Source organism: Schistocerca gregaria, chromosome 3, assembly GCF_023897955.1.
Source record: "Schistocerca gregaria isolate iqSchGreg1 chromosome 3, iqSchGreg1.2, whole genome shotgun sequence".
NCBI lineage: Eukaryota > Metazoa > Arthropoda > Insecta > Orthoptera > Acrididae > Schistocerca > Schistocerca gregaria.
In genome coordinates, this window is record NC_064922.1 from 636,814,245 (window position 1) to 636,841,965 (window position 27,721).

Sequence of the window (27,721 nt, forward strand, 5' to 3'; positions counted from 1 at the left end):
ACATTATAAAATGAGTGAAAAATGATATTTTTAACCCGTAACTCCTCCTAACGTCTGTGTGGCCAAATCCAACTTCTGTTGCTAAATATTTGCTTATAACTGTTACTTCTTGCACGCTGCTGCAGGGCTGATACATTCGCTTCACGTATGTTAAATAGCAAAACAGGAAATAAAATTAAATGGGCTCTTATCTGCAAATAGGGACTACCTTACAAGCTGTGTTCGTTTTATTGCCTGCCTTTAATTCTGTTGTACTATTAATTTTTTGGTTACACTTTTATTTGCAACCCTGTAATAAGGGCCAACGTTCATCTTCCACATTAATAAATACTTATTGCTTCCACTTTTTAACGGTCTTGATTTTATGGAAAACTGTTTGATATCAGTCTGATAACATACCTCCTTTTTCAATAGACCTGTAATATTTTACTTTACAACTGTTGGTATTGAAACATGGGCATAAAAGTGTTTTTTACTTTCTGAGTCTCATCCAGTCTTATCCGCCTTACTCTACTCCAGTGGTTTCTAACCTTCTGAGATCATTACCTTTGAGTGCAATCACGTAATATCTAGTACATTCCTCCTCTCCCTACAGTATATTCCACAACAGTGCCTAACTATAGAAAAAAAAGAATTTTCTTTCAACACCTTCTTTTCAAAATGACGAAAAGTAAATTATATTTAGCTTTTGTAGATGTTTTATTCATCCCCGAACTAATGAGTCAATCAGACAACTGCTGCTGTTTAATTCTAACATCGTATTTTCTTTATAACGATGAAGCAGTTCTCAGGGAATGGTAGGTGCTGTATACAAGCCTCCTCAAAAATGAAAGCTAGCTAATGACGTTGAATGCTAACACATTCTACTAAAGACGCTTCGTCTGCACCACTCCTCTCCCTAACCTTGATTCACCGAAACACTGTGCTCCCATTTAAAGTCAACCGAATGAAAATGTATGTTTGTCTTAGGTTTACTGCTTGCACATCACTTTATTGCTGACTTCTGACACAAATTGGAACACTTTAAACTGCCAAAGCTTCGAATGTGATCACTGCCTCTAGTAGTGGCAATTAAACTAAAATTGATACTAATACAATGTAGGTTTAAACGAATATAATAGGCATTATATACCACTGTGCTGTGCTTTCTTTAGTCGTTGCCAAGTCAATAATGAAACAATTACTGTTCTATTGCGGGAACAAACTACAACCTAGAGAACATATTGTTATAAGATATTTAATCATTATGATGTGTGTGTTTCAAATGTTCAAATGCTTGTTAATTGCCGGACGAGGTGGCCGAGCCGTTCAAGGCGCTACAGGCTGGAACCGCGCGACCGATACGGTCGCAGGTTCGAAACCTGCCTCAGGCATGGATGTATGTGATGTCCTTAAGTTTGTTAGGTTTCAGTAGTTCTAAGTACTATGGGACTGATGACCTCAGAAGTTAAGTCCCATACTTCTCAGAGCCATTTCAACCATTTTGCTTGTTAATTGCTGAGGGATCAAACTGCTGAGGTCTTTACGGAGGATAATTTTTTCCCTTGGTCAGATGCATGACCTCACTTCACAGCGCTAACGTAATCTGAGATGGAGAACGTCAAATACAATATTCACCTGTTTTCTGGTGATATGTACCATAATTTAGTGTGCGTATCGCTTCTGAGACCAAGAGCAAAAAAAAAAAAAAAAAAAAAAGAACCAGCCCTGTTAGATGAGTGAAGAAAACCGCATCTGTGCGTCCTTTGCGGTAGTCTAGCGCTAAATGATCCACTGCGCATGTTCTAACTAGGGCCCACCGACTTTTCCCTCTCCTTACTGTGCAACTTGTTGAACAACATGTGCAGTCAGTGAAATGTACCTTAAAATATATCATGATAAAATAGAGACAAAATTTTTAAGACTTTCGTGGCCACTTGTTGACAAACTGCTTATTTGCTTCTGTCTCGGGTTCTTCGGCCGACGTTCGTGTGATGATTTTGCTGACGTTTCGCCAGCACGAGTGGCTGGCATTGTCAAAGCTTCACCCTCCATTGCCGGAGGTGAACTGGAGCCGGGCTCGCGGCCGCAGACTATATGTACCTTGCGCGCCAACGTCCGAGGGCTTCTCCGCGGTCATTTCCGCGGTCATTTCCGGTGCGTTTCTCCTCTTGCTACCTGCTACGGTCGTTCTCTGCAGTACGGGAAGCCAGGAGCCGTTTACCTTAAGGCTTTCTTCTTTCTTGTTGAAGCTGTTCCCGTCTTTGTGTATTTCTACAGCTTCTCTGTACAAGCGGGTGTGATAGTGCTTCTCTACAGCCAGAACTTCCGTGTCGGTGAATTTTATTACATGTACCTGGTCGGTCTCACTCAGTGCGTGTTCTGCCACGGCCGATTTTTCCACCTGTCCCAACCTGCAATGTCGCTTATGTTCTTTGATCCTGGTGTTGATTGATCTTCCAGTCACTCCGACATAAACTTTCCCGCATGTGCATGGTAAGCGGTATATTCCTGACATTGCAAGTGGGTCCCTTTTATCCTTTGCCGATCTAAGACATTCTTTGATCTTCCTTGTCGGTTTGAAAACTGTCTTTACGCCGTGCTTGTGTAATATACGGCCGATTCTGTCCGTCACTCTGGGAATGTATGGCAGAAAGGCCGTACCCGACATTTCTTTTTCTGGTTTCTTACTTCGCCGGTGGTTTGGCTCTGTTACACTTCTAATATCATTTGTGGAGTACCCATTGCTCCTCAGAACACTTTCCAGGTGTTGCATTTCGCGTTTAAGGTGCTGCGGCTCACATATTCGTGCTGCTCGCGTTACGAGCGTCTGAATCATGCCTCTTTTCTGGCTCGGGTGGTGGTTTGACAGTTTGTGCAGATATCGGTCCGTGTGCGTCGGTTTTCGGTACACGCTATGTCCCAGGTTTTGGCCATCCCTTGTGACCAGCACATCTAGAAATGGTAGTTTTTTGTCCTTTTCCACTTCCATGTTAAATTTTATGTTGGCGTGGAGGTTGTTCAAGTGTCTTAGGAAGTCACCGAGCTGTTCTTCACCATGGCTCCACACGACGAAAGTATCATCGACGTACCTGTACCACACCTTAGGTTTACAAGTCGCCGAGTCCAGTGCCTGTGCTTCGAAATGTTCCATGAAGAAGTTAGCCACCACTGGACTAAGAGGACTACCCATGGCAACGCCTTCCAGCTGTTCGTAGAAATTGCCATTCCACGTGAAATAGCTCGTGGTGAGACAGGCATGGAAGAGCTTCATGATGTCTTGCGGGAAAATGGAACCGATGTGCTCCAGAGCGTCACTGAGTGGCACTTTCGTAAACAAAGAAACAATATCAAAGCTGACCAGGATGTCGTTTGGTGCAAGTTTTAGTTTCTTCAGCTTCTCGATGAAATGTCCTGAGTCCTTTACGTACGTGTCGGTCTTCCCCACGTGCGGCTGGAGCAGAGAGGCCAAGTGTTTTGCCAGTTTATATGTCGGTGAGCCAGGAGCGCTAACAATCGGTCTTAATGGAACGTTGTTCTTATGGATCTTAGGTAATCCATACAGGCGAGGTGGTAGGGCTTCTGTGTTGCGCAGGTATCTCTGTATGTCCTCCGGAACAGAAGATGCCTTGATTAACCGATTCGTATTCCGTGTGATACGCTGCGTCGGATCTGCGCTTAGTTTTCGGTACGTCGTCGGATCTAATAGGTCTCGGATCTTTTGTTCATAATCTTCGGTCTTCATTACGACGGTCGCATTCCCCTTATCGGCAGGCAGTACCAATATACTCTTGTCAGCGTTAAGATTCTTAATAGCTTGTACTTCTTCTTTCTTCAGATTGCATGCTGGTGGTTTAGCTCGGCGCAGTATCCTGGCTGTTTCAGTGCGTATTTCCTCTGCCCTTTCACAAGGAAGGGTCCGAATGGCCGCTTCGGTGTTAGCAATGATGTCCTCCACAGGTATAGTTCTTGGGATGACAGCGAAATTCCCTCCTTTTTGAAGAACGGATACTTCCTCTTCGGTCAATTGTCGTTCAGTGAGGTTGACCACAGTGCGTGACATGTCGGGAATCGCCTTGTCAGTCTTCTTCCGGAATCCTTCAAACTTTTTCTTCTGTCGCTCTGTGCAGCGCTCGAGTTCATTCTGCATGCTCCTGTAAGTGATGCTGTCGATCTTGTCCCAGTCGTCTCGATGCATTCTGCTACTTAGTTGGTAGAACATGTCCAAAAGTTCCTGATCCGTTTTTGCCACGTTTCTCCGTATTGTGTGAATTCGCTCACGAAGAAAAGCTCGTTCCATTCTGTTGTAGATACGATGAGCTTGGGCGGTGGTGAATAGGCGCTTACATTTCAAGAACTTCGGTGTAGCATCTTCATCTCTGCACCGCGAAAGGAAGGCCAGAGAGGACATCAATCGCGCTTTCTTCTTCCGTTGTTGGTCAAGGCGTCGGTACAATCTGCAAATTTCCTCCCCGGAGAGGCGCAATACAAAATTGTTAAGACTTTCGTGGCCACTTGTGGACAAACTGCTTATTTGCTTCTGTCTCGGGTTCTTCGGCCGACGTTCGTGTGATGATTTTGCTGACGTTTCGCCAGCACGAGTGGCTGGCATTGTCAAAGCTTCACCCTCCATTGCCGGAGGTGAACTGGAGCCGGGCTCGCGGCCGCAGACTATATGTACCTTGCGCGCCAACGTCCGAGGGCTTCTCCGCGGTCATTTCCGCGGTCATTTCCGGTGCGTTTCTCCTCTTGCTACCTGCTACGGTCGTTCTCTGCAGTACGGGAAGCCAGGAGCCGTTTACCTTAAGGCTTTCTTCTTTCTTGTTGAAGCTGTTCCCGTCTTTGTGTATTTCTACAGCTTCTCTGTACAAGCGGGTGTGATAGTGCTTCTCTACAGCCAGAACTTCCGTGTCGGTGAATTTTATTACATGTACCTGGTCGGTCTCACTCAGTGCGTGTTCTGCCACGGCCGATTTTTCCACCTGTCCCAACCTGCAATGTCGCTTATGTTCTTTGATCCTGGTGTTGATTGATCTTCCAGTCATTCCGACATAAACTTTCCCGCATGTGCATGGTAAGCGGTATATTCCTGACATTGCAAGTGGGTCCCTTTTATCCTTTGCCGATCTAAGACATTCTTTGATCTTCCTTGTCGGTTTGAAAACTGTCTTTACGCCGTGCTTGTGTAATATACGGCCGATTCTGTCCGTCACTCTGGGAATGTATGGCAGAAAGGCCGTACCCGACATTTCTTTTTCTGGTTTCTTACTTCGCCGGTGGTTTGGCTCTGTTACACTTCTAATATCATTTGTGGAGTACCCATTGCTCCTCAGAACACTTTCCAGGTGTTGCATTTCGCGTTTAAGGTGCTGCGGCTCACATATTCGTGCTGCTCGCGTTACGAGCGTCTGAATCATGCCTCTTTTCTGGCTCGGGTGGTGGTTTGACAGTTTGTGCAGATATCGGTCCGTGTGCGTCGGTTTTCGGTACACGCTATGTCCCAGGTTTTGGCCATCCCTTGTGACCAGCACATCTAGAAATGGTAGTTTTTTGTCCTTTTCCACTTCCATGTTAAATTTTATGTTGGCGTGGAGGTTGTTCAAGTGTCTTAGGAAGTCACCGAGCTGTTCTTCACCATGGCTCCACACGACGAAAGTATCATCGACGTACCTGTACCACACCTTATGTTTACAAGTCGCCGAGTCCAGTGCCTGTGCTTCGAAATGTTCCATGAAGAAGTTGGCCACCACTGGACTAAGAGGACTACCCATGGCAACGCCTTCCAGCTGTTCGTAGAAATTGCCATTCCACGTGAAATAGCTCGTGGTGAGACAGGCATGGAAGAGCTTCATGATGTCTTGCGGGAAAATGGAACCGATGTGCTCCAGAGCGTCACTGAGTGGCACTTTCGTAAACAAAGAAACAATATCAAAGCTGACCAGGACGTCGTTTGGTGCAAGTTTTAGTTTCTTCAGCTTCTCGTTGAAATGTCCTGAGTCCTTTACGTACGTGTCGGTCTTCCCCACGTGCGGCTGGAGCAGAGAGGCCAAGTGTTTTGCCAGTTTATATGTCGGTGAGCCAGGAGCGCTAACAATCGGTCTTAATGGAACGTTGTTCTTATGGATCTTAGGTAATCCATACAGGCGAGGTGGTAGGGCTTCTGTGTTGCGCAGGTATCTCTGTATGTCCTCCGGAACAGAAGATGCCTTGATTAACCGATTCGTATTCCGTGTGATACGCTGCGTCGGATCTGCGCTTAGTTTTCGGTACGTCGTCGGATCTAATAGGTCTCGGATCTTTTGTTCATAATCTTCGGTCTTCATTACGACGGTCGCATTCCCCTTATCGGCAGGCAGTACCAATATACTCTTGTCAGCGTTAAGATTCTTAATAGCTTGTACTTCTTCTTTCTTCAGATTGCATGCTGGTGGTTTAGCTCGGCGCAGTATCCTGGCTGTTTCAGTGCGTATTTCCTCTGCCCTTTCACAAGGAAGGGTCCGAATGGCCGCTTCGGTGTTAGCAATGATGTCCTCCACAGTTATAGTTCTTGGGTTAATCAAGGCATCTTCTGTTCCGGAGGACATACAGAGATACCTGCGCAACACAGAAGCCCTACCACCTCGCCTGTATGGATTACCTAAGATCCATAAGAACAACGTTCCATTAAGACCGATAGTTAGCGCTCCTGGCTCACCGACATATAAACTGGCAAAACACTTGGCCCCTCTGCTCCAGCCGCACGTGGGGAAGACCGACACGTACGTAAAGGACTCAGGACATTTCATCGAGAAGCTGAAGAAACTAAAACTTGCACCAAACGACATCCTGGTCAGCTTTGATATTGTTTCTTTGTTTACGAAAGTGCCACTCAGTGACGCTCTGGAGCACATCGGTTCCATTTTCCCGCAAGACATCATGAAGCTCTTCCATGCCTGTCTCACCACGAGCTATTTCACGTGGAATGGCAATTTCTACGAACAGCTGGAAGGCGTTGCCATGGGTAGTCCTCTTAGTCCAGTGGTGGCTAACTTCTTCATGGAACATTTCGAAGCACAGGCACTGGACTCGGCGACTTGTAAACCTAAGGTGTGGTACAGGTACGTCGATGATACTTTCGTCGTGTGGAGCCATGGTGAAGAACAGCTCGGTGACTTCCTAAGACACTTGAACAACCTCCACGCCAACATAAAATTTAACATGGAAGTGGAAAAGGACAAAAAACTACCATTTCTAGATGTGCTGGTCACAAGGGATGGCCAAAACCTGGGACATAGCGTGTACCGAAAACCGACGCACACGGACCGATATCTGCACAAACTGTCAAACCACCACCCGAGCCAGAAAAGAGGCATGATTCAGACGCTCGTAACGCGAGCAGCACGAATATGTGAGCCGCAGCACCTTAAACGCGAAATGCAACACCTGGAAAGTGTTCTGAGGAGCAATGGGTACTCCACAAATGATATTAGAAGTGTAACAGAGCCAAACCACCGGCGAAGTAAGAAACCAGAAAAAGAAATGTCGGGTACGGCCTTTCTGCCATACATTCCCAGAGTGACGGACAGAATCGGCCGTATATTACACAAGCACGGCGTAAAGACAGTTTTCAAACCGACAAGGAAGATCAAAGAATGTCTTAGATCGGCAAAGGATAAAAGGGACCCACTTGCAATGTCAGGAATATACCGCTTACCATGCACATGCGGGAAAGTTTATGTCGGAATGACTGGAAGATCAATCAACACCAGGATCAAAGAACATAAGCGACATTGCAGGTTGGGACAGGTGGAAAAATCGGCCGTGGCAGAACACGCACTGAGTGAGACCGACCAGGTACATGTAATAAAATTCACCGACACGGAAGTTCTGGCTGTAGAGAAGCACTATCACACCCGCTTGTACAGAGAAGCTGTAGAAATACACAAAGACGGGAACAGCTTCAACAAGAAAGAAGAAAGCCTTAAGGTAAACGGCTCCTGGCTTCCCGTACTGCAGAGAACGACCGTAGCAGGTAGCAAGAGGAGAAACGCACCGGAAATGACCGCGGAAATGACCGCGGAGAAGCCCTCGGACGTTGGCGCGCAAGGTACATATAGTCTGCGGCCGCGAGCCCGGCTCCAGTTCACCTCCGGCAATGGAGGGTGAAGCTTTGACAATGCCAGCCACTCGTGCTGGCGAAACGTCAGCAAAATCATCACACGAACGTCGGCCGAAGAACCCGAGACAGAAGCAAATAAGCAGTTTGTCCACAAGTGGCCACGAAAGTCTTAACAATTTTGTATTGCGCCTCTTCGGGGAGGAAATTTGCAGATTGTACCGACGCCTTGACCAACAACGGAAGAAGAAAGCGCGATTGATGTCCTCTCTGGCCTTCCTTTCGCGGTGCAGAGATGAAGATGCTACACCGAAGTTCTTGAAATGTAAGCGCCTATTCACCACCGCCCAAGCTCATCGTATCTACAACAGAATGGAACGAGCTTTTCTTCGTGAGCGAATTCACACAATACGGAGAAACGTGGCAAAAACGGATCAGGAACTTTTGGACATGTTCTACCAACTAAGTAGCAGAATGCATCGAGACGACTGGGACAAGATCGACAGCATCACTTACAGGAGCATGCAGAATGAACTCGAGCGCTGCACAGAGCGACAGAAGAAAAAGTTTGAAGGATTCCGGAAGAAGACTGACAAGGCGATACCCGACATGTCACGCACTGTGGTCAACCTCACTGAACGACAATTGACCGAAGAGGAAGTATCCGTTCTTCAAAAAGGAGGGAATTTCGCTGTCATCCCAAGAACTATACCTGTGGAGGACATCATTGCTAACACCGAAGCGGCCATTCGGACCCTTCCTTGTGAAAGGGCAGAGGAAATACGCACTGAAACAGCCAGGATACTGCGCCGAGCTAAACCACCAGCATGCAATCTGAAGAAAGAAGAAGTACAAGCTATTAAGAATCTTAACGCTGACAAGAGTATATTGGTACTGCCTGCCGATAAGGGGAATGCGACCGTCGTAATGAAGACCGAAGATTATGAACAAAAGATCCGAGACCTATTAGATCCGACGACGTACCGAAAACTAAGCGCAGATCCGACGCAGCGTATCACACGGAATACGAATCGGTTAATCAAGGCATCTTCTGTTCCGGAGGACATACAGAGATACCTGCGCAACACAGAAGCCCTACCACCTCGCCTGTATGGATTACCTAAGATCCATAAGAACAACGTTCCATTAAGACCGATTGTTAGCGCTCCTGGCTCACCGACATATAAACTGGCAAAACACTTGGCCTCTCTGCTCCAGCCGCACGTGGGGAAGACCGACACGTACGTAAAGGACTCAGGACATTTCATCGAGAAGCTGAAGAAACTAAAACTTGCACCAAACGACATCCTGGTCAGCTTTGATATTGTTTCTTTGTTTACGAAAGTGCCACTCAGTGACGCTCTGGAGCACATCGGTTCCATTTTCCCGCAAGACATCATGAAGCTCTTCCATGCCTGTCTCACCACGAGCTATTTCACGTGGAATGGCAATTTCTACGAACAGCTGGAAGGCGTTGCCATGGGTAGTCCTCTTAGTCCAGTGGTGGCCAACTTCTTCATGGAACATTTCGAAGCACAGGCACTGGACTCGGCGACTTGTAAACCTAAGGTGTGGTACAGGTACGTCGATGATACTTTCGTCGTGTGGAGCCATGGTGAAGAACAGCTCGGTGACTTCCTAAGACACTTGAACAACCTCCACGCCAACATAAAATTTAACATGGAAGTGGAAAAGGACAAAAAACTACCATTTCTAGATGTGCTGGTCACAAGGGATGGCCAAAACCTGGGACATAGCGTGTACCGAAAACCGACGCACACGGACCGATATCTGCACAAACTGTCAAACCACCACCCGAGCCAGAAAAGAGGCATGATTCAGACGCTCGTAACGCGAGCAGCACGAATATGTGAGCCGCAGCACCTTAAACGCGAAATGCAACACCTGGAAAGTGTTCTGAGGAGCAATGGGTACTCCACAAATGATATTAGAAGTGTAACAGAGCCAAACCACCGGCGAAGTAAGAAGCCAGAAAAAGAAATGTCGGGTACGGCCTTTCTGCCATACATTCCCAGAGTGACGGACAGAATCGGCCGTATATTACACAAGCACGGCGTAAAGACAGTTTTCAAACCGACAAGGAAGATCAAAGAATGTCTTAGATCGGCAAAGGATAAAAAGGACCCACTTGCAATGTCAGGAATATACCGCTTACCATGCACATGCGGGAAAGTTTATGTCGGAGTGACTGGAAGATCAATCAACACCAGGATCAAAGAACATAAGCGACATTGCAGGTTGGGACAGGTGGAAAAATCGGCCGTGGCAGAACACGCACTGAGTGAGACCGACCAGGTACATGTAATAAAATTCACCGACACGGAAGTTCTGGCTGTAGAGAAGCACTATCACACCCGCTTGTACAGAGAAGCTGTAGAAATACACAAACACGGGAATAGCTTCAACAAGAAAGAAGAAAGCCTTAAGGTAAACGGCTCCTGGCTTCCCGTACTGCAGAGAACGACCGTAGCAGGTAGCAAGAGGAGAAACGCACCGGAAATGACCGCGGAAATGACCGCGGAGAAGCCCTCGGACGTTGGCGCGCAAGGTACATATAGTCTGCGGCCGCGAGCCCGGCTCCAGTTCACCTCCGGCAATGGAGGGTGAAGCTTTGACAATGCCAGCCACTCGTGCTGGCGAAACGTCAGCAAAATCATCACACGAACGTCGGCCGAAGAACCCGAGACAGAAGCAAATAAGCAGTTTGTCATAAAATAGAGAGTTCTCTACCATTAAAAGCTCATTATTATTATTAATATTATGGTTATTATGGTATCTAACAGTTCCGAATTTCAAACTCTGCAGTAAGAATGTTGAGTAAAGCCATTCATTTTACGAACACCAATAAACACAAGCCATATTTTCGCAGGATAAATGCCTCATTTGACAAGCGACGTTTCGCTTTATTTGGTGTACTTAATCAGCGTGTGATGCAACAGGATCCACTATACGTTCGGGAGAAAACTATTTTAAACTGTTTAAGCTCAGATCGAGTGTTGCAACAATACCTTTACCTGGAACTGCTTGGCTGATACTAACAACTTCTCCAACTTTACGTACAGTCTTTAAGATTTTAGAGAATTTAATTGTTAGGGGTGCAGTACACCGGTTGATGCGTTCTTCCGAGAGATATCAGTTCCGCAACCTCAAGCTCTCTTCCCTCTTCAGTTTGCTGCGCACCACTCAACAGACAGCAGGCTAATTCTTCTGCCCACGGGGCGACACAGGCAAGTCCGTGGGACGTACGAGACGGCGTGAGAGATTCTCAATAGATAGGTTGAGAAACCAGCTCGATGTACGACTATACGAATGTGGAAATTTTTGTACGACATTACCCTAACAAATTTTAGCTGCTTAGGATTTCCTGCCAGTTTTATACTATTACTTTAGATGCGGCAACATTAGACCTACCGGAAGAAGTGTAAGTAAAGGAGGCAGCAGAGCAGGAGGAAAAGCAACCGGATCAGCATACTGAGGTGACGAAAGTTATGGAATAGCGATCTACACATTTGAAGAGGGCGACAGTAATGCGTAAAGAAGGAACAAAAACGCAGTGCAGTGAGGAGCTGTCTTTATCACTCAAGTGATTCATGTGAAATGATCTCCGACGTTATTATGGCCGCACATCGGGAATTAACAGGTTCTGAAGGCAGAATGATAGATGCATGCAATGTTTCATTTCGGAAATCGTTGAGGAATCCAGTATTCCGAGATCAAGTGTCAAGGATGTGCCGAGGTTACGAGATTTCAGGCATTACCTATGAGAGCTGTGGTCCTCACTTAATAGCCGATAGCACTGCAATTCCCTAGAGTTTTCAGTGCTAACAGGCGAGTAACACCGTGTGAGGTAGCAGCAGAAATCAGTGTGGGAAGTACGACGACCGTATCAGAAGAGACATTTTGAGTTAATTGGCAGCAGACGACGGACGCGAGTGTGTTTGCTAACAGTACGACAGCGCCTGCTCCGCCTGTCCCCAGCTCGTGTCCCTACCAGCGGGACGCCAGACGAATGGAAAGCCATGGCCTCGTCAGATGAGTCCGAATTTCAGTTGGTAAGTGCTGCTGGTAGGGTCAGAGTGTGGCTCGGACTACATGAAGCAATGGGCTCAAGTGTTTCACTGTGCAAAGGACTGTGCAAGCTAGTGGTGGCTCCATAATGGTGTGGGCTGTGTTTACAGGGAATGGATTGGTTCGACTTATCCAACTAAACCGATCATTCACTAGAAATGGCTATGCTCGTCTACTTGGAGACCATTTGCAGCAAACAACGATGGAATTTTTAGAGATGACATTGCGTCATATCACCAAACTACAATTGGTTGGAAGATATTCTGATCTGGCCCTCAGAATATTCTGATTTGGCCACCCAAGTGTTGCACCTTATCTCTCCGCAAAATCCTTTTTTCCCTGAGTGTTAATTCTGCAAGCTTCGCAGAAGAGCTTCTCTGATGTTTGGAAGTTAGGAGACGAGGTACTGACAGAATTCAAGCTGTGAGGACAGGCCGTGAATCATGCTTGGGTAGCTCAGTTGGCAGAGCACTTGCCCGCAAAAGACAAAGGTCCCGAGTTCGAGTCGCGGTCCGGTACACAGTTTTAATCTGCCAAGAAGCACAAAGTTACATTTATTCCTTTCTCGCATTTATCAACAACTGACTGTATGTGAGGTGCACAACTGTGCCGACAGTCAAATATCGTACGAAAAGTCGATCATGGTATTTTATCTAAAAAATGTACTTTCCGCGTGAGGCGTGATCGGCAATGAGAGCAGTGTTCGATTTATAGAAAGATACGATCACCGATGTTTCAGCCGAGATCTCTTACCCAATGTTAGAGAGCCATTCATCAACTTCTTCCATAGCAGTAAGTAATTCCGTTCTAGCCTGAATATCTGTCTGCAGCTGAATCCACACAAACAAGTCTGCAAATTGTAAAATTTTTATCGCTATATTGATTATCCACTCTAAATCATAATCAAATAGAATATACAAAAGCAGAATTGAAATTGCACGCTGGGGCAGGCCTTGAGAGACAAGAAACGGACAGAGCACGTTTCCTTTAAACCTGATATAGGTTGTTCTCTGAGCGACCACACCACTGATGCCGTTATCACACTCGAAGGAGTACCAAGATCCGGCAAACTGGTCAAGAGAATAGGTATCTGCATGTGATCACGAGCTCCCTTCTCATTATGAAAGGCTGAATGCAGTTGTCCATAGTCCCATTGACTTTCCTAAATCTCTATTGAGTCCGAGGCACTAAGTTACTGAAGCCACTCCAGTTTCATTTTTCTTAGGAATGATGATATCATCGGCAGTCTATATAGCATTTATTAAAATTTGGTATGCTTATTTTTCCTGTAAGTTGCTTATAGTTTCGAAGTTCCTTCGAGTTGTGTCCCTATATTTGTCCCTGTTGGCTTCTGCAATTTTCCGTTTACTATTAGCATACAACATTTGTTTGCTATCAATATTTACGTTCATAAAGATTTCTGCTGGGAGGTGACCTGATCCCACTGAGTCATTTCGACGTGTCAGAAAGTTAAGTAAAACATGGAGAGCTAATAGTTATATCTATTGCTATACCAATGCTGACGCCGTAGTGGGAGTTCCATGGTTGACGATCACTAAGGGCTATTCCTGAGAGTCGCGTCCCCTCCCGATGCAACACGACCGGAATTTTGGTCACCAGCTTTTATATATGGAGGCCGAAGCTGGCTTAATAGGAGTCTCAAATCACCTTCCACGATTCTTTAGTGGGAAACTTTATACACAGAGGCTACCCTAAAGGTTTTGTGAGAAGCTTATATTTGCATAGAAACTACACTACGAGCCATTAAAATTGCTCCAAAACGAAGTTGACGTGCTACAGATGTGAAATTTAAACGACATGAAGAGAATGCTGTGATATACAAATGATTAGCTTTTCAGAGCATTCACACAAGGCTGGCGCCGGTGGCGACACCTGCATCGTGCTGACATGAGGAACGTTTCCAACCTATTTCTGAAACACAAACAGCAGTTAACCGGCTTTGCCTGGTGACACGTTGTTGTGATGCCTCGTTAAAGGATGAGAAATGTGCACCATCACGTTTCCGACTTTCATAAAGGTCGGATTGTAGCCTACCGCGATTGCTGTTTATCTTATCGCGACATTGCTGCTCGCGTTGGTCGAGATCCAATGACTATTAGCAGAATATGGAATCGCTGGGTTCAGGAGGGTAATACGGAACGCCGTGCTGGATCCCAACGGCCTCGTATCACTAGCAGGCGAGATTACAGGCATCTTATCGGCGTGGCTGTAAGGGATCGATCAGCCCCGTCTCGATCCCTGAGTCAAAAGATGGGGACGTTTGTAATACAACAACCATGTGCACGAACAGTTCGACGACGTTTGCAGCAGCATAGACTATCAGCTCGGAGACCATGGTTGCGGTTACCCTTGACGCTGCATCACAGACAGGAGCGACTCCGATGGTGTACTCAACGAAGAACCGGGGTGCACGAATGGCAAAACGTCATTTTTTTCGGATGAATCCAGGTTCTGTTTACATCATCATGACGTTCGCACCCGTGTTTGGTGACATCGCGGTGAAAGGACATTGGAAGCATGTATTCGTCATCGCCATACGGCATATCACCCGGCGTGATTGTATGGGGTGCCATTGGTTACACGTCTCGGTCACCTCCTGTTCGCATTCACGGCACTTTGAACAGTGGACGTTACATTTCGGATGTGTTACGACCAGTGGCTCTACCCTTAATTCCATCCTTGCGCATTCCTACAATTCAGCAGGATAATGCACGACCGCATGTTGCAGGTCCTATACGGACCTTTCTGGATACAGAAAATGATTGAATGCATCCTGGCCAGCACATTCTGCACATCTCTCACCAACTGAAACGTCTGGTCAATGGTGGCCGAGCAACTGGCTCGTCGCAATACGCCAGTCACTACTCTTGATGAACGGTGGTATCGTGTTGAAGCTGCATGGGCACGCGCCATCCAAGCTCTGTTTGAGTCAATGGCCAGGTGTATCAAGGCCATTATTATGGCCATAGGTGGTTGTTCTGGGTACTGTTTTCTCAGGATCTATGCACCGAAATTTCATGGAAATGTAATCACATGTCCGTTCTAGTATAATATATTTGTCCAATGAATACCCGTTTATAGCAACTTTAATGGCCAGTAATGTCATTCAGTTTCATTGATTCCTGCATTGAGAGGATATTTTTTACGACATAACATCTTTTACTTCTATAGCAATGCCACTGTTCCCCATCGTGGCCGTCCTTGCTAATTATAATATATTTTTTAAAGGGAATAGTCTCCTCAGACTAGAACCATGTTTCGCATAACAGGATTATATCAGGCCGACCTACCACTAGTTTTCTTTGTAAAATTTTTATTTTATTGAAGTTAGCTGATATTGCGTTCCAGTGAAATACTTTTACAAGCTTCCTAATTTAGTCTGGGTCAGAATCAAAGATACCTGTTGCGTGAAGCGTCTATCTTTACCGTTCATACCGCTCTTTCGTCGTATATTTTAAATGACAATTTCTATTATCTTTATCTTATCGGCTAGTTCATTGTGAACCAGAAGCAGCCGTTGATTTGTTACCTGCGAAGTTCTGTGAGCAGCTGATACATAGGGATTCTAGCTTATGGGAGTGATTGCATGTTGCGTGCGGTATAAAAGGTCTCGGTACTGAGACGACTCATATACATTAGGGTGTTCACTTACTTCCGCTTGTCGCCGGTAAGGTCAGCGAGCACTGTTTGTCTGAAGAGGTTCATCCCCACGTCTGGCACCAATCCCATTTGCGCGCTTCCAAGTAAGCTTGACACGGACAGCGACAAGAGAAGTTCTTTGTTTTTGTTATCTTGCGAGCTGTTGTCTGTTTGAACAGAAACTATCGTCCCGCAATAGAGAAGTTCCCAGAATGAGATTTTCACTTTGCAGCGGAGTGTGCGCTGATATGAAACTTCCTGGCAGATTAAAACTGTGCGCCCGACCGAGGCTCGAACTCTGGACCCCTGCTTTCGCGGGCAAGTGCTCTACCTTCTGAGTTACCGAAGCACGACTCACGCCCGGTACTCACAGCTTTACTTCTGCCAGTATCTCCTCTCCTACCTTCCAAATTTTACAGAAGCTCTCCTGCGAAACTTTCAGAACTAGCACTCCTTAAAGAAAGGATATGGCGGAGACACGGCTTAGCTACAGCCTCGGGGATGTTTCCAGAATGAGATTTTCACTCTGCAGCGGAGTGTGCACTTGCCCGCGAAAGATAGGGTCCCGATTTCGAGTCTCGGTCGGGCACACAGTTTTAATCTGCGAGGAAGTTTAATAGAAAGGTTATTGCCTTCCCGTGACGGAAGCGAAGGTTGGCATACGAGTAACGTTCAACGCATCCCTGACTGTGTTATTAAACGTAGCTAGATGCTGAGCTCTTCGCTCTCTATGATATTCAGGACAGGATCGATCCGTGGATGGGTGTTGACCCCACGAAGAGCACAAACAACAACAGGTTCGGCCCAGGATTCTATAGAATCAAGCCCACTTCACTTGTTGCATCTCCTGTGAGACTGACGTTGTTTGCTGATGAGCCCGTATCGGAGGCATATAAAGTACTGCCTGGCAGCTGGCACATAAGGATCTACAGCACATCTAAATCCGTAAAAAGACACATCGTCTGGTAAAGTTTGAGGATAGAAGGTCAAGCATGTCTACTGATTAACAATCTGTTCTTTACTATCCATTACATACTCCGTAGTAAAACCTATAATATGTTAAACAGGGAATATAGATTGAATGATTAGCAAAATTTCTGCTTCTTCAAGATTACTATTAATAAAATGCTCCGGACTATTATGCCGTGGTTCAATGTATTTCACTTTAAAACCCGACGTTTCATCCTGATCTGCGGAGGAAATTCTCAAGGGAGATCCTAGCTTTGTTGAATGACCGGTTCACACCCTGGCTCGCTACTGACTGCGGGATCGAGCCAGGGTGCGAATCGGACATTCAACAAAGCTATGATCCACCTTGAGAATTTCCTCCGCAGATGGTGAGGAAACGTCAGATTTTAAAGTGAAATACTTTCTATAACGGCATAACAGCCCTGAGAATTTTATTAACTATGGCATTTTCGGCAGTGAAAGTTAACATTTTACAATTTATTCAGGATTTGTGTCATCTTTTCTTGTTACTTCCTGTCTCTGAACAGCGAAAGAAGGGATTAAGCTGCTATATCTTTAAATTTTAATATTTAATATTTACTAACAAATTTGGTTCTCCCGGCAGAAAATATATTAACAGTAGTATTTTTCAGTTCAGATAAGGAAATATGCTAAATGTTTTCTGGAGCCATAGGATGCCGGCAGCCTGTTTTTATCCAAAGTTCGTATATAAACTACAAATGGTTCAAATGGTTCTGAGCACTATGGGACTTAACATCTGAGGTCATCAGTCCCCTGGAACGTAGAACTACTTAAACGTAACTAACCTAAGGACATTACACACATCCATACCCGATGCAGGATTCGAACCTGCGACCTTAGTGGTCGCGCGGTACAAGACTGAAGCGCCTACAACCACTCGGCCAAACCTTGCAGCTATAAACTACATATAGACAATTATCTGTTCGTCTGGAGAAGTTACAAGAGTGCGGGTTTAGCCGAGCGGTCTAAGGCGCTGCAGTCATGGACTATGCGGCTGGTCCAGGCGGAGGTTCGAGTGCTCCTTCGGGCATGGGTGTGTGTGTTTGTCCTTAGGATAATTTAGGTTAAGTAGTGTATAAGCTTAGGGACTGATGACCTTAGCAGTTAATCCCATAACATTTCACACACGTGCTGCAAGTTACAAGATATATTTGAGTCGTTAAGACTCTACAATAAGAATGTTTCTGACGCTTTTTTGGCAAGAGTCAGAACCAGGAATTACGTTTACGTGGGGGACAGATACATTTGAAACAATATTGGGAGACGATACTTGGTTAGCAACTGCAATGACAGATTCTGGATTTCTTAATCGCAGACTAACCTCACTTTGCCGCTTATTTCTCGTGCTGGGAAAGTTGGGAGGCTCCTGTTCTGACACCTCCATCTTCTCGTCTTCAGAGTGTATTCCAGATTCACCCCTGTCGACCGCTAATAAGTGGTCTACACCACCCATCATAGAGTCTAGCGTAGCCGCTAGGGAGGTCAGTCCCCGCACAAAATTCTGCCCATCTAATACTATTACAACTATGAACGGCTATAGAGGCAGCAGTGATCGATGTTCCAGCAGGGGACTCCCAAAGGCTTTTTGAGTTCGTGCAACATCAAGTTGCTGCGCAACGCAGTCCAAAAGGAGTTCCGACAAAATGTCAGGAGTTACACCATGACTTCTGTCACCTGAATGTAAATGTGCAAGGTACGTTGGTGGACTCACCCGTCAATGAGGGGCGCCTCGGCGAGCACCTGGCGCGCCTTCTCGCGCCGCTCGGTGTCTGTGGTGAGGTGGTAGCCGTCGCTGGGCTGGCCCGCCGGAAGGCGGCAGAGCAGGAGCGCCGCGACCGCCGCCGCCGCCCACGCCGGCATCCCAATCCCTGCTGCAGACAGGAGAACACAACAGTGAGGCAGTCGCTCTTTCAGTGGTGACAACAATACATGCAGGTTGGAGGGCAGGAGGGGGTGCAAACACTCTTGTGCTGACGTAGTGGACTCAAAGTTAGTTGCTACATGATTAGGATTGAAAATACTGCACCAGCACTGTCGAATTGGTCGCATTAGCCTTACTGATGTCATGCATTTTCCCAGAACCCTTCTAACAAAGAACCCCTTGAGAGCAAGGCCTCAAGTTAAAAATTTTAGTACCGGTACTCTAATTTAAGAGTGTTGCGTTAACAATTACGACAGGTAAAATATTAGCTGCTAATGAGTCACCATGTGGATCAGGGAGGCGACAGAAAATGAGCGCCCGATAGGTATACATATTGAAAATGGCTCTGAGCACTATGGAACATCGGAGATCATCAGTCCCCTAGAAATTAGAACCACTTAAACCTAACTAACCTAAGAACACCACACACATCCATGCCCGAGGCAGGATTCGAACCTGCAACCGTAGCAGTCGCGCGGTTCCCGACTGAAGCTTCTAGAATCGCTCGGCCACCGCGGCCGGCAATACGGATTAACAGTCTATGGGATGTACGTATTACACTTCTTAAAATGGACATCATCGACATTCAAAATTTGCTCAAAGCAAATCCTTAACTTGCACTGAATGAAAAATGGCGCGGCGCACTAATCACAAAGATGTGAATCACGAATATCGAAGGCAAGCTCCTTGGGAGTTACAAATCTGACAGGACGTTCAGCTACTTATCATACAGGTGTAATGGGGTAATGGGAAGTGATGGAATGTGATGGAAAGCAGCCAAATGCGAAACAGCCCGTCGCTGAACTTATCGTGAAACTGAATGTCCATTAAAGCGTAGCTGCAGATAGTGCTTCAACATCCTTTATAGACGCGGAAATACTAACATCAAGAGATTGTATTTGTCCTATGGTTCCAGATAGTGTGACCTGCAATGTCATACACATTTCAGGAGGGATATTTGTCTCTAAAAGACTATGATTTTTATACGCAGACCAGAAATCAAGGAAAAGCAAGATATTTTGACGACGTATTGGCCAAGAGCAGTGCTCACACCAAAGTTGTAGTTCACTTACGCCCATTGTTCCACTCTTGCTGTGATGTAAATATTTCCAACTGCCCCTTAAAGATCAAGCACACAAGAAAGAATAGTAGGAGCAAAGCACCTCCAACTTACCGCAACACAATAAATACATTTCTTGTCAGCATAACTGTATACGAATCCGTAAGCTATTGTTGATAGTTGACCTTGATACAACTCTCTGGGTACCTCTAGCTTCCAGGGTTCCTCTCATATGCATTTCCCCTTCAAATTCAGATTGGTCGGAGTTGGAAACAAATTCCTTACTGTACTGGGACAAGTTTGTTTAAATCATTTTCAAATGTTCGTGCCGGTTCTGCAGTTTGCTGTGCACCGTCAAGTTGACACTTTGTTTGAAATTTCATTATCGTAAGTATTCCAATTCTGTAGCAGTATTTAAAGTTATGGAACCACCTATTGATTTCATTGAAATCACTGTAGTCCATGCCACGGGAAGTTTGATGTACATAACGTAGTAGGTCATTATCATGCATATCTTGTAAAATGCATCTAGTATCCTTGAAACGCGCAGACACACGTTTTCGTAACAAGTGTGCCATGTCCACTCTTAAAAACCTGTACATTTTCTTATGAACGAGAAGGTCATGCTGCTGCGGGCTTATTTGAAATCTTTTTTACTTATATTTATACTACACTGCTTGTGATCTTCCACGCACTTATATATAGTACCCGCTCGTTGGAGAACGATTGTCCTTTACTAAGTTTCGCTGGAGACATGTTTTGTGGCTCCCTGTCCGAAAGAGACGATGAAGTACATCACTCGACAGCTGTTTCAATAGCAGTTTTCTTTTCTAACCACGTATCGTCATCGCTGTACTTGTCATGAACACTGTGCGTCAGTCTACCGTGTACGGCACCACATATTCCACTGAATCATCTTGAAGAGGCGATATCATTTCATCGCCCACTTGTTTCTCACTCTGTGAAATTACTTGGGTTCAGTCCTGATGAAATGTCAACTTTGGCCTCTATTGCTGTATATAGTACGTAATGACTGCATTGCTTATGGTGGCCGTTGCTCTGGTTAAAAACGACACCACTGGCACTGAAGCCCTGTTGTGAGGCACTCTTTGACTAAGCAGTTCAACTAAGCTTCGGAGCCTCGTGCTGTACTCACCACACAATTCCTCCAGTCCCACTCCTAATAGCCACTACTATGATTGCATGGTAGACAATTATGTGGCACGTCGAATACCGTAAACTTCATTGGTCTTTTGCGGCCTCTCACTCAAAAAAGTCTTTCATTCTAAAGTTTTCATTCGTCATACTGATATCACTTGATCACGTCATGTCGCTTTTTGCATTACCTCCGGACACCAATAAGATTTGACACTCTCAAGATGTTCGCCGATAATCTAGTGATTGGACACTTAAGTGATCTTTGTCTGTAATTGGCATCATCTTGCACACATCGTCATTTAATCAGTTTCCATTCATTACACAAAGCATAAAGTTCTGTATTTCCTAAAGACGATACTTTCCTTTATACAAGAGCATCACCATCGAGCAGTGTTATAGTATTTCACATCACATTATAATAAATCCCCTACGCTTACGGAAAACATTATAGGTAGTTATTGTTATCCTTGCTCGGTGCATGCGCGATACTAATTCGGCTTTTGTCAAACATTTGCAATCCAGTACAGCGAACTGTATCAAAATTCATTTATTTGTTTACAAACTGTTTGCTCGCTTTTAGAGGACTAGAATTTAACAATTCAGACTGTTGGGAGTGTTCATCTGAGGTAGTATCTTGTTACGAAAGTAACGTGTCAAGCAGCCACTTAAAATTAACTGAGTTAAATTCCGCGCGACTGCTACGGTCGCAGGTTCGAATCCTGCCTCGGGCATGGATGTGCGTGATGTCCTTAGGTTAGTTAGGTTTAAGTAGTTGTAAGTTCTAGGAGACTGATGACCACAGATGTTAAGTCCCATAGTGCTCACAGCCACTGCATTCGGTAGTGCTTGTGAACACAATTACAACGATACAGCGTTTGCTAATGTTCAGCTTGAACCGTGCCAAAAAAAATTCGAGTAATGTCGTCAAATGTGAAATCATGGTGCCCGGGAATGCTATTTGCTGTGCAAACACAGCCAGGGAGGCTCCTCGTATCACGCTGCATAGTAGTGTACCGCGAGGTAGGCTTGGGGGATGAGATTGAGGCTTTATTTCCCCTTAAACCAACTGACGACGTAGATGCAGCTTCACCTACGAATCTCGTATACGGAAATAGGACATAGGCTGGAATATAGCACATCAAAAAAGGCTAAGGAAAATTATTTTACACTTGTGTATCCTCTCAGATTAATGTGAGCTGAAACAGAGGAATCGACAATTCGTTCTTGAAAAATAAAAGGGTTTCATACGCTGCAAAAAGCAACTACTAATAAAATAATTAAATGTTAGAGGGAAGATTTTACCGACCTTTTCCTGTACGTGGATGTCTGCATTTTAGAAGTGAAATACACTCCTGGAAATTGAAATACGAACACCGTGAATTCATTGTCCCAGGAAGGGGAAACTTTATTGACACATTCCTGGGGTCAGATACATCACATGATTACACTGACAGAACCACAGGCACATAGACACAGGCAACAAAGCCTGCACAATGTCGGCACTAGTACAGTGTATATCCACCTTTCGCAGCAATGCAGGCTGCTATTCTCCCATGGAGACGATCGTAGAGATGCTGGATGTAGTCCTGTGGAATTGCTTGCCATGCCATTTCCACCTGGCGCCTCAGTTGGACCAGCGTTCGTGCTGAACGTGCAAACCGCGCGAGACGACGCTTCATCCAGTCCCAAACATGCTCAATGGGGGACAGATCCGGAGATCTTGCTGGCCAGGGTAGTTGACTTACACGTTGTAGAGCACGCTGGGTGGCACAGGATACATGCGGACGTGCATTGTCCTGTTGGAACAGCAAGTTCCCTTGCCGGTCTAGGAATGGTAGAACGATGGGTTCGATGACGGTTTGGATGTACCGTGCACTATTCAGTGTCCCCTCGACGATCACCAGAGGTGTACGGCCAGTGTAGGAGATCGCTCCCCACACCTTGATGCCGGGTCTTGGTCCTGTGTGCCTCGGTCGTATGCAGTCCTGATTGTGGCGCTCACCTGCACGGCGCCAAACACGCATACGACCATCATTGGCACCAAGGCAGAAGCGACTCTCATCGCTGAAGACGACACGTCTCCATTCGTCCCTTCATTCACGCCTGTCGCGACACCACTGGAGACGGACTGCACGATGTTGGGGCGTCAGCGGAAGACGGCCTAACGGTGTGCGGGACCGTAGCCCTGCTTCATGGAGACGATTGCGAATGGTCCTCGCCGATACCCCAGAAGCAACAGTGTCCCTAATTTACTGGGAAGTGGCGGTGCGGTCCCCTACGGCACTGCGTAGGATCCTACGGTCTTGGCGTGCATCTGTGCGTCGCTGCGGTCCGATCCCAGGTCGACGGGCACGTGCACCTTCCGCCGACCACTGGCGACAACATCGATATACTGTGGAGACCTCACGCCCCACGTGTTGAGCAATTCGGCGGTACGTCCACCCGGCCTCCCGCATGCCCACTATACGCCCTCGCTCAAAGTCCGTCAACTGCACATACGGTTCACGTCCACGCTGTCGCGGCATGCTACCAGTGTTAAAGACTGCGATGGAGCTCCGTATGCCACGGCAAACTGGCTGACACTGACGGCGGCGGTGCACAAATGCTGCGCAGCTAGCGCCATTCGACGGCCAACACCGCGGTTCCTGGTGTGTCCGCTGTGCCGTGCGTGTGATCATTGCTTGTACAGCCCTCTCGCAGTGTCCGGAGCAAGTATGGTGGGTGTGACACACCGGTGTCAATGTGTTCTTTTTTCCATTTCCAGGACTGTACATTATACCGAACAACCGGCTCTGCCAGCACTGCTCTAAATTATGTTATATCGGATACATTCGTTGAAGTAAACGTTTTATTATAAGTACTTTGGTGACCACCTGTTCACCACAAAATAAATTTGCTTCTTATCGAAACGTCGTTTCATGCTGAACGTAAGCGCGTAATTACAGTGTTGCCAACTACTTGCAATACACGCTATCAACATATTTCACATTGCGATACAATTTCGTATACACTTAACTGAAATAAAAATTTACTAACAATGATTTGCTAACTTCCCAAATCACAGAACAAAAATTTTGTCTTAAAAATACCTACGGATTATGGCTCGGAGGAATCGTGACAGCAACACATCCATGATGAATAATGCTTTTCGTGCGTCATAGGAAGACGTGTTAGACTCAAACCGTGCGCAATAGGTTGCATGATGCTCAACTTTACTCCAGACGTCCATGGTGAGGTCCATCTTTGCAACCACGACACCATGCAGCGTGATAATGGGCACTACAACATATCCAATGGACCGTTCAGGACTGGCATCACATTCTCTCCACCCATGAGTGTCGCATGTGGCTTCAAGCAGACAATCGTCGGAGGCGTGTTTGGATGAAATCCGGTCATGCTGAACTCTTTAGGCACACGGTCCAGCGAGTGCATCAAGGTGGAGGTTTCCTGATGTTTTCGGGTGGCATTATGTGGGGCCGACGTACGCCGCTGGTGGTCATGGAAGGGACCGTAACGTCTGTACGATACGTGAATGCCATCCTCCGATCGATAATACAACCATATCGGTAGCATACTGGCGAGGCATTCATCTTCAAGGACGACAATTCGCGCTCCCATCAAGCACATCTTAAGAATGACTTCCTTATGGATAACGACATCGATCGACTAGAGTGGCCAGTATTTTCTCCAGACATGCACCCTATTGAACATGAATAGCATAGACTGAAAATGGCGGTTTATGGAAGACGTGGTCCACCAACCACTCTGACGGAAATGTGCCAATTCGCCGTTGGGGAGTGAGACAATCTGGACCAACAATGCCGTAATAAACTTGTGGATAGTATGCCACGACGAAAGCAGGCATGCATCAATGCAAGAGGACGTGCTACTGGATACTAGCGATACCGATGGGTACAGTAATCTGGACAATCACCTCTGAAGGTCTCGCTGTGTGGTGGTACAACATGCAATGTGTGGTTTTCATGAGCAGTAAAAAGGGCAGGAATGATGTCTATGTTGATTTCTATTCCACTTTTCTGTGCAGGTTCCGGAACTCTCGGAACCGAGGTTTCAAAACTTCTTTTGATGTATGTAAGAAGTAGCAGATATTTAAATAGCGACAAACTAATTATCAGAATTGGTGATCCCAACATAAAAGAAGTTAAGGAATTCGTTACCTCGGAAACAGAATAATCAATGACGGACCAAGAAAGGAGGATATAAAAGGCAGACTGGCATAGCCAGAAAGGGCATCCCTACCCAAGAAAATCCTACTACTACAAAACATAGTCATTAATCCAGGAAGATATTTCTGAGGAAGTGAGTTTGGAACAAAACAATGTTCTCGTGCGGTGGTGAATAATGTAAAACCAGAACAGAAGAGAATAGAAACGTTAGAGGTGTGATATTACAGAGGAAGTAGGACATTATCTAACTGAAGATTTGAGGAATGACGAGGATCTCTACGGAATCGGCAAAGAAAGAGGAACACAGGATGAGAGGATATATGTTTATGCATCATTGAATAACCTTCATTGTTCTAGATTGAACTGTAGAGGGTGAAAACTGCAATAACTGAAGGGAAATTATCAAGACTAGCTGAAGGTTGAAATACGTACAGAAAATAATTCAGGATGTAGGTCTACAAGCTGTATGTTGTCTTATGCCACTATTGTTCAGTCTCTACACTGAAGAAGCAATGAATAAAATTACAGAAAGGTTCTAGAGTGGAATTAAAATTAAAATTGAAAGTGGAAGGATACCGAGGATAATATTTGCTAATGACTTGCTATCCTGAGTGAAAGTGACGAAGAATTACATTATGTCCGGAACGGGATGAACAGTCCAATAAGTACATCGAGACTGGAACGAAGAAAGAAAGCGATGAGTAGTAGAGAGATTTAACATCATCATTGGGTACCACGAAGGAGCTGAAGTTACGGAATTCTGCTGCCTAGGCAGCAAAATATCGCGTGACTGACGGAGCAAGAAGGACATACAGAGGTGATTGGTACTGGCAAAATGTCTATTTCAGCCAAAGATAAGTCTACTAAGTCTGCTAGTATCAAATATATCTCTTAATTTGGAGAAGAAATTTCTCAGAATGTACGTTTGGAGCACAGAATTGTATAGTACTGAAACATGGATTAAGGGAAAGGAAATGGAAGCATTTGAGATGTGCTGTTGCAGACGGATGTTGAAAATTAGGTGGACTGATAATGTAAGGAATAAGGAGGTTCTACACCGAATCGGAGAGGTAAGGAATATGTGTAAATCACTGACAAGGAGAAGTGACAGGTCGGTAAGACATCTGTTACGACATCAGAGAATGATTTCCGTGCTAGTAGAGGGAGCAGTAGAGGGTAAAAACTGTAGAGGAAGACAATGATAGGACTACATACAGCAAACAATTGAGGACGTAGGCTGCGAGTGCTACTCTGAAGCGAAAAGGGTGGTGCAAGATATGATTTCGTAGCGTGTCTATCACACCAGTCACAAGAGCATAAAGAAACATATAAAAAAATTAAAAGCTCAATGGAGCTATGTTTCGGCAGAAGATTGCAAGTAGGAATAGGTGCGAAACTTACGTACAGTTGTACCAATTTATTCGGCTGATATTCAGATATATATTAGTGAACGATAATTTTTTTATGCTCCATTGGAGGACCTTTTGCGGCAGGTGTGTGACAATATATTAAAGTTGTTTTATCCCAGAGGGGTTTCAGATATTGATAAAGGCCGCATTTAACAGTTACCGAAACGTTCATTCATGATTTTACAACACAATGTGGTCTAAAACACAGAACAATTTAACGTATTTTTGCGACATTTTTGTAATGGGAATATTTACTGGGTTATTAGCAATTGAATTAAGCCAAAACTAACGGCACAAAACACAGAAAAGCTGCACAAGTTATATCGATGTAAAGTAAGCGAATATAATACATGTCTTCTACTCACTTGTACAAAACGAAACTGCGAAACTCAGTTTCGTCTGTGGCAGAATATCTTTTACCCTCCAGTATTTGTGCAATCTGCCGGCGGGGACTGTTAATAACGGGCAGTCAGCCATCACTTATTTGAAAATTTACATTCGAATTAGGGAGCCACACGCTCTTCCTCTTTCATCTTATAATTGCAAGTCCATTCGGCGTCTTCGTTCTGTGAATCACGTGTGTTATACTCCTCGTTGTGTATTTCAGATGAAGTTGTGAAAACCAGACAGCATTTGATTCTACGATTGTTGAAAACCACTTGAACTCGCTGTCATGCTTGCCATTGTAACAGATCCCCGTGCAATGAAGTCAGTACGTAGCTAAAATATATATCAGGGAAGACTAGCTTTCTTGTGCTTTGGTGACAGTGCTACCAAACTAGTTTGTTGTACAACGTATTTAAAAATGCCGTATCACGAGAATGTTATTTTTGCGTATTTTAGACATATCATGATGATGTGTTACATCCCTGTGGCTCTGTTTCCCTTTCACATATAACTGAATTGCTCAGTCGATGAAAGAACATAATGGTGCGTTGAGTGCTGATACAGTATAATTTTTTTGCTAAGAACGTTACACTGCTGACACGTCTGTCGCGACCGCAGTTGACATGTCCGTTTTTCACTGTTATATCGTGGGTGGCGGTGTCTTTATTAAAACATTCCATTTACAAACACTTCAACTTTAATAAGCGTTTTTTTGTGGCCATGTTCATTTGAAGCACAAAAAATATATAATGTACATAATGTTACGCGAACGCAGAAAACCTCAGA

The 27,721-nt window shown here is 45.3% G+C and overlaps 1 protein-coding gene across 2 annotated transcripts in view; it reads right to left on the reverse strand.

Moving 5' to 3' along the window:
• LOC126355975 (dipeptidase 1-like) overlaps window positions 1-27,721 on the reverse strand; it is a 746,627-nt gene that overhangs the window by 316,585 nt on the left and 402,321 nt on the right. Inside the window, exon 2 of one of the 2 annotated variants that reach the window (XM_050006585.1) lies at window positions 18,525-18,681. In XM_050006585.1, the coding sequence (XP_049862542.1) occupies window positions 18,525-18,673 (149 nt within the window). In that variant the 5' untranslated portion in view covers window positions 18,674-18,681. Of the gene's footprint in view, window positions 1-18,524; window positions 18,685-27,721 lie in introns of both variants that reach the window. The other variant, XM_050006584.1, reaches the window with a different exon arrangement.